At 30.8% G+C, this 8,517-nt stretch overlaps 1 protein-coding gene across 1 annotated transcript; it reads left to right on the top strand.

Annotated features, from left to right (window-relative positions):
- The first annotated feature begins 753 nt into the window (after nt 1–753).
- Nucleotides 754–2,956, top strand: LOC136231876 (putative F-box protein At3g16210). Its single transcript, XM_066020853.1, has 2 exons — nt 754–886; nt 1,698–2,956. Exon 2 carries the CDS (start codon nt 1,699–1,701, stop codon nt 2,836–2,838), a length of 1,140 nt encoding a protein of 379 aa, XP_065876925.1. The 5' UTR covers nt 754–886; nt 1,698; the 3' UTR covers nt 2,839–2,956.
- Nucleotides 2,957–8,517: the final 5,561 nt, after the last annotated feature.

The following is an 8,517-nucleotide window of genomic DNA, read 5'->3' as shown; positions in this document are numbered from 1 at the left end:
TTGTACCAGTTTAGATGTTAATGATAAAATTGTTCCTGACCCTAAACGTTTGGATATTTCAAGACATTATCCCTAATTTTTAACTCTTTACATGTAAAGAGAATTTTAATTTCTTTTTACATTTTAATTTTGTATATGTTCACAATAAACTATAAATTTTAGTGTTAAGGTGTAAAAATACCCCTAACGTTTTGAGTCAATTTCAAACGCTATTATAAAACACAGATATTTTTGTTTAAAAAAAAAAATTGTGCGCAATGCACTTACATTAAAGTAAAGAAAATTACATTAAAGATAAAGAAAACTTTAACCCACCCAACCAATAACCTCTATGGTCATATGTAAGCTCTCAGCCAACAAGCTGAGAGCAACAAGCTAAGAGTTTCGCCACATATATTTTTGTTTTTTAATTTGCATCAATTGCAATTCAATTCGTTCTTAAAAAAATGATTTCCTATTTATTGTAGTGTAATAATAGAATTGAAGATTAATACTTATAAATTCGGTAAATTTTTAAAAAAATTTCGTCTAATTCGTACAAAAGACAGTATATTGTCTAATTTTTTTATCTATTTTTTTTTAAATTTATCAACGTTAGAAGTAAAATTGTTATTGACTTCCAACGTTAGGGAATAAAATCACACCGTTTTAGACGTTAGAGGATTTTTACACCTTAACCCTAAATTTTACTTCAAGCATATATATATATATATATATATCATCTCTTTAGCTCCCCTAAAACAAACCCTAGTATAAATCATCTTCTTTTCATTTTCAGCCACCCTAAAATACGAGACTCTCTTTTTGGCCGCCAAAAGAAGACCTAAGAGATACTTTCACACATTGCTGAGATTGTTCTTCCTCATAATTCATTGTCATCGATCAGGTTTGTAATCTTAATTAACCAAACATTCATATTTTATTTTCTTCCTTTTTGGTTTAAATTCGAAACCTGAATTTCAGTTACTCATGAATCTAGTAAAATTAGAATCCAATGACTTCCTCTGTTTTCTCTGTTTCCTCTGTTTTCTCTCTTATCTGGATCAGCAGAATTTAGAATTTTACTGAGTTTTGCAAAATCGAAATTGATAGATTAGATTTAGAATGTTCTGTTTTTGTGCTTTTAGTTCTAATTTTGTAATGCTATATATACCATCTGTTTGATAGGGCGAATTCTGTTGTTGCGGTGAACTGATGATTTCATCTGTATACAATTTAGATTAGTTGTTGTAAATTCAATTTCTTCCAACTATACAATATAAATTCTGAATCAAAATGATGTAATGAGATTTTCTATAATCTATATGTCTAAACCCCATTGTCTTAGTAATCAAACTCAACAATTATTATGTCCTTCATCTGCAATCGTAATTATCCAAATTGATATTTTCTTCCTTGATTGTTGTACGATTTTGTTTAAATTCAAACTAGGATTTCATATCAGCCGAATCAGCACCTAATGACTATTTCTGCCTCAGTTTTGTTTTCTCTGTTTTCTATCTCGATCAGCAGAATTTAGAATTTTGTTTTCTCTATAGTCTCGATCAGCTGTCGTGCATAATTAAATTTAGAATTTAATGCCAACTGTTTGAGCTTAGAATCTTGTCTGTACAATATTTAGATTACTTAATTTGTTGTAAGTTCAACTTTCTCCCATTGTCTTAGTATTCAAATTTAACATGTCTTTCACCTGCAAGGATGGATGAAGGAACACATACAGAAAAAGAGGCAGTGCTGCAACTGATGGAGGAAATTCAGGTAGAGATTCTGTCAAGATTGCCGGTAAATTCTCTTTTGAGATTTAAAACAGTATGCAAGTCGTGGTATTCAATTATAAACAGCACACAGTTCATAAAAAAACATTTGAATCATGCTCATTCTACCCATTACAATCAGTACAAGGATGTACTTGGTCTTGTTATTCCTTCTTGGGATGGTTCCAACCGTTGTGTTCTGTATAATGAAAATTCGGATGGCATTGTACATGCTAAAGAATTTGGTTTTCCATTCCAGCTTGTCGATGTTTGTAACTATTGTAATGGATTAATATGCTTCAATACTGCTGAACATGGTATCCTCCTTTGGAATCCATCTCTTCCAATGGAGTATAAGACAATTCCAGCGGACTATGACATGGAAAGCCCTGAATTTTGGGTTGGAATGGGTTATGATTCAACTACTGATGATTACAAGACTATGAGAGTACCTAGATGTAATAGATTCTCTGTTGTTGAACTTGAAGTCTTTTCACTGAAAGGTAGTTCATGGAGTAAGAGGGAAATATCAAAAGACTTGACCTACACGATTCAACAAAAGATAAATACTTGTACAAGAGATCGTCTTCATTGGATTGGACGTTATTTTGATGGTCGTAAGATGAGAGAGTTGATTGTATGTTTTGATATTGTGGAAGAAAGATTGGATCTTGTGAATTTGCCGGGCAAGTCTACGCATATGTTCGATTATAAGGACTCTCTTGCAGTCATAGATAAAACAACTTTATGGGTTTTGGTAGACTACAATGGGATGAAAAGTTCATGGAACAAAATTTTCAACTTTTCCGATAAGATGTATTCGGAAATAATGTATTCGGAAATAGTGGATGAGGATGACTATTATTTTGGCTATTGTTGCTTTACAAGAGATGGAAAGATTTTGATCATGACTCGGCGACATAAACTTAGAATTTACGACCCAAAAGATGGATATGTGAGGGATGTTGTGATTCAGGGTGATAATAATATTATACGTGAGATGGGGGCTCTATCTTGGTTTTATGCTTCTCCTTATGTTGCGAGTTTAGTATCACCAAGAGGTTTGAGTAACTGCGAAAACTAGCTGTTAGTAGAACATATTACTCTATATGCATATTTTTCTTGTATGAAGATTAGTTTTGTAGTGATATTTTGGTATGTCTTTTTGCTGGTTTTGATATTATAAATTGGATTTTTGGAGATGTGATGAATGCAGAATCATGGATTGGATTAGTCTTAATCAGTGTACATGCTTTCTTATACTTGCTATTTGATACATTATACTTGAAGGATTGATTTATTTATTTAAAAAAAAAAATACTGTCAGCAAGCATGAAAGTTGAAAGTTGACATATAAATGAATTTGGCTCAATACATTCCTAACTTCATCTACTTGTTTAAAAAAAAAAAGTTAATTTTCCCTTGTATTGTTAAAATGTTCAATTTACTCCTTAAAGTGATTTATAAACCTCCTAAATTCTAAAAAAGTTAAAAATTTGTAGGAGCTAATAGGTATCTTTTAATTGATTAGTTCATTGAATAAATAGAATTTATTCAAATACAGGATAGTTGATTTTTTTTGGGCATATATAAGGGCGAAAGATGCCTGAGGCCAATAAATTTTGTAGTGAGATATCTGCAAATTAAGAAATTAAAGTAACGATTTGAAAGCCAAATCAAATTATAACTATTAAAACAATAAATAGGAGAGTTTTCTCCCATCTTTATCCTCTATACTTATTTATTAAGGTATGTGGTTCAAACTTCAGAATGAAAATAGAAATCATAACGTGATGCAAAGGAATTAGAATAATTATTTATTATTTTATTTGGTTTCACCTTAGAATTAGAATCAAATATCCTTTGAAACTGTTTGGTTCTCTAATAATTGAGATGAGAATTAATACAAATATAATAACTCAATTATTTACGTGTGATTAATTATTTGGAGAAGGAAACGAGATAAGTTTTAATTTTGATGATGACGGTCTCATTCCCTAACCATAAGGTCATATAGTCTCATTAAAATCTTTTAGTTCATATCCGTAATCTATATGAGAAAATATTTTGGTATTTCCCTAAATGAAGAAAATTTGTTTCCATTTTTTTGTCCTCTTATTTGTTTTTTATTCATTTTATAACACGTAAATTTGTTGCTTCCATTTTCTATCTTCTTATCCATTTTTATTCATTTTTCGACACATGACGCGCCTCTCTATCTTTTGGTTAACTATAGTTAAAGTATGATAATCGTTATCGTTGTAATTGAAGTATCTTCTGAGCCCTTCGGCGAAGTACCTATAAAAGGGAACAAAACGGTTAGAGGGAGTCGAAATCCAGCGAATCCGCTCCGATGCCTAAGTAAGCAAGGACTGTGAAGTGTTAAGAAAATGGAACACTTGTAATATAGTGATGTTAATGTACTTCTAGGGTTTGTCATACTTACCCTTTTATATTGTCTCTACTGAGCCCTTCTTCCTCTAGGAATCCTTTATTCAAATGAAGGTTAATTGAAGTTAAATGTTTACTTCCTTTAACCTCCAAGCTCTAACATCCAAATTAGGGGTTAATGGAAGCAACGTAAAGTTTATTAATTTTTTTTTTTATCTTTACAGCTTTGCTTTCCCTACGTATTTAAACTCACAAACGAAGTTAAATTTTTAACCTCATTTACATTCTCTAAACTCCCAAACATGGTTAATTTTTAACTTTCATTTTCACCACTTCTATTTCCTTTCCATTACCTCATTTACCTCTCACTCTCCTTAACCTCAAAACTCCTAAACAAAAGCTTAGTGGACGTCTTGTTTTTCTGGTAGAAGGGTTTTCTTTATAGGAATGGTTCTAGAAGTATGCTAGTTTCAAGGGTACCTAGCGTACCATGTGACCGTTGGATCTAAAGACTCTTATTGCTTCACGTGTTAATAGTTTATTTCGTAATTATCAATAATTTGCTTTCCCTCCAAACATATTAGGCCCTCAAATTAATCGATTCAGGGGTAGCATTCTTCTCATAAAAAAAAACGCATTTCTTCCTCTAATCGTCTTTATATTCTCGTTGCTTACATTCATAATCTCATGAAATCATAATTATGCCATAAACATTGATGCAAGATAAGCACATTGTTTTGTAGGCATAAACCATCAATCCTTAAAAATGAAAGAGAAAAAACGTAGGAGAAATTTATTGATTTATTAGGATAGAGAGGGATAGTTTATATGTTACGATGAGTGATAATATAACGCAAAAGTAGAGATTTTGAGAGATACATAACTGCATAAAGTGCTCATAATAATGTAGAAAGTCCAAATTTGTTGTTATCGTTTCTTGAGAAGCGGATATTTACTTGTGATGCATAAACTTGTATAATTTTACTATTTACATTTTCAAATAAGATTAATTTTATCCATATTTAATAATTTGATCATTATTTGACTGCCACATAAGATTTTACAAAGTTTGTTGATAAAGTGAAATGATTTTGTGCATTTTGGCAAATTATCTGTAACTATGTAAATAAATAGTAAATGTTTTACGCAATTCTCTGTGATTACCTAATATGTATTTTTTTTTTCTTGCAAATTGTTTGTGATTGTATTAGTAACAAAATAAGTCTTTTAAACATAATTGATATTTGGAAGGTTTAATGTGATAGTTAGATAGCGGGTCAAAAACAGCAGTAAATAAGAATGTTCAATTTTTCTTTTAGGTATAAGTAAAATTCATCTTGCTTATAGATCTGTTCATGGACCGGGTCGGAGGCTTTTATACAAAAATGCTCAGTCCAGACCTAATCCATCCTGCTGTTAATTTAGGTAGGCTGGGGTTTTAAAATCAAATCCCAAGCCGAGCCTACAAACCCACCTAAATATATATGTAATAAAAATTAAAATTTGTACTTAAAAATAAATATTAATATATAAATATAAAAAATTATTATTAATATTAATCGGTTGGGCCGGTCCATGCTATTTTTATAAATTCTAAGTCTACCCAAAATATAAATGGGCTTTAATGGATCCGAACCAGACTGGGCTTAAGGACAATTTTTCTTGTCCAAGCCCGACCCAATGGGACACAGGCTTGGATGCACCAGACGGGTACTTGGGTCTACTTGTTTGAAAATATTAGGAGAAAAATTATACAATTTTATACAATAAGAGGTAAATATGCTATTAAAAAAAAACAGTAAGAGTAAATTTGGACCTTATCTCTGTTAATAGTGACTGAAAAATTGAAATAAATTTCAAAAGCTATGGGTAAAATTGGCTTAACGCTCAAATATTTAGGATATAAAATGTCTGTTAGATCTAGGAGATGTAAATCTAAGCTATACGATTGTTTGAATTTTCACCATATTATTTTAATAAGTAAAGATCTAACGGACCAAATTCACTTGGTCAGTCACTGACTACATGAAAATCACACAATGCTAAGATTGTTTGGAATTTGGACGAATTTTTGCTGAGATTGATTGTTCTTCCTCATAATCGATTCACACATCGATTAGGTTAGAACTCGTAATTATCCGAATTGATATTTTCTTCCTCATGATTGTTGTACATTTTTGGTTTATCTATGATAATTATTTATCCAATAAATGTGGTATGAAAAAAGTGAAATGAATATTTATGTTAGTTATATGTCTATATATATCATCTGCGAACGATAACCTTCGGCCACGTAAAAGAATCCCCCACCATTCGTTCCAGTGACCGTATGGCTAGGAAACAGTTGTTTGATCCCTATAAAGGGTTGCATAAAGACAAAAGACAGAGTGCGCCATCTGAGACCCTAAAGGTCCAAAGATTGCATGCCTAATGAAATCAAGACACCTCGCAAAGCGCTCGCTACATGGTAGGGCACACCATCTGACGGTGTCACAGCCTGAGCCCAATAGAGCCTACCAAAATAGGACACATGTACGATAACTCATTAGGGTTCATTCCCAGAATGACAAAGAAAGTTGGTAGCTACTATAAATAGAAAAAGTGTATAGCTTAGATGAGGTATGTGAACATATATATTATCAATACTCGGATTATCTTCAATATTTTTTCAATGTTTACTAACTTAAGTATCGGAGCGGGTTCGCTGGATGTCTGCTCCTCTATGATCTGCTGTTAGGCTCTATTCTTTTTTATTGAAAAAAACTGAACTGGACTTAATGCTATTGAACTGAACTGAACTGAATTCTACTGAAACTGAAATAATAATATAATGTTTTAAAAATAGTAACAATTAAAATAAAAAGCTTATAAAAATAATAATGCTTCTAATAATAGTAATAAAAATAATAAAAATAATTATAAAAAATAATTATTATAATATAGATGTCTGCTCCTCTCTGATCTGCTATTAGGCTCTGTTCTTTTTTACTGAAAAAAACTGAACTGAACTGAACTTAATGCTATTGACTGAACTGAATTCTACTAAAACTGAAATAATAATATAATCTTTTAAAAATAGTAACAATTAAAATAAAAAGCTCATAAAAAATAATAATACTTCTAATAATAGTAATAATAATAATAATAATAATAATTATTATTATTATATTATAATAAGTAATGATACGTTATTGAATTAATTGATACTGAAATTAAGTAACAAAGAACAAACAAGGCTTTATTCTTATCCCATACCAAAGCAAGAAAGATTAGAAGACTGCTCGGAGTCGGAAGATATAGTATCAAAATTTTCCTTTAAAAATTCAACTTAATCTGATAATGTAACTTTCCTTATATATAAAGAGAATTTTAATTTTTGTTTACATTATAACTTTTACATTTTAATTTTGTATATTTTATTTCCTTATATAAATCATTTTAGCAAATTCGTTTTTTCCCCAAATATAAATCATTCTAGGATTTCAAGATCTTTTAGTTTAGTTTTTTGGTCTAAATATTAAATTTTTTATATTGATATATGTGTTTTTTTAATATTCCAATGCTTCTTGGGAAGGTTCCAACTGTTGTGTTCTGTATAATGAAAACTCGGATGGCATTTTGCAAGCTAAAGAATTTGGTTTTCGCTTGTGGATGTTTGTAACTACTGTGATGGGTTAATATGCTTCAATACGTCTGAACATGGTATCCTCGTTTGGAATCCATCTCTTCCAATGGAGTATGAGATAATTCCCATGGAGTATAACATAGAAAGCCCTTCAGAGTTAGATGATTTTTGGGTTGGAATGGGTTATGATTCAGCTACTGATGATTACAAGATTGTGAGAATACCTAAATGTTTTGGTGAGGGATTTGGCATTAGATACTCTTTTGTTGAAGTCTTTTCACTCAAAAGTAGTTAATGGAGCAAGAGGCAAATATCAAAAAACTTGACCTACATGATTCATAGAAAGAGGAATACTTATACAGGAAATCGTCTCCATTGGGTTGGAAGTTATTTTGATGGTCGTAAGATGAGATAGTTGATTGTATATTTTGATATTGTGAAAGGAGGATTGGATCTTGTGAATTCGTTGGGTAAGTCTACGATTATGTTCGATTATAAGGACTCTCTTGCAGTAATAGATACAAAAACTTTATGAGTTTTGGTAGACTATAATGGAATGAAAAGTTCATGGAACAAAATTTTCAAATTTTCAAAAAGAATGTATTTTGATATAATGGATGTGGAGGACCACTATTTTTGCTATTGTTGCTTTGCAAGAGATGGAAAGATTTTGATCATGACTTGGCGGCATATACTAAGAAGTTACGACTCAAAAGATGGATATGTGAGGGATGTTGTGATTCAGGG

This window comes from Euphorbia lathyris, chromosome 6 (genome assembly GCF_963576675.1).
Source record: "Euphorbia lathyris chromosome 6, ddEupLath1.1, whole genome shotgun sequence".
In the NCBI taxonomy this organism is placed as follows: domain Eukaryota; kingdom Viridiplantae; phylum Streptophyta; class Magnoliopsida; order Malpighiales; family Euphorbiaceae; genus Euphorbia; species Euphorbia lathyris.
Note: the sequence above shows the minus strand (reverse complement) of the source record. Positions and strands in the feature narration are given on the sequence as shown.

Coding starts and splice junctions, on each gene's coding strand:
- LOC136231876 (XM_066020853.1), top strand. CDS start 1,699: ATGGATGAAGGAACACATACAGAAAAAGAGGCAGTGCTGCAACTGATG.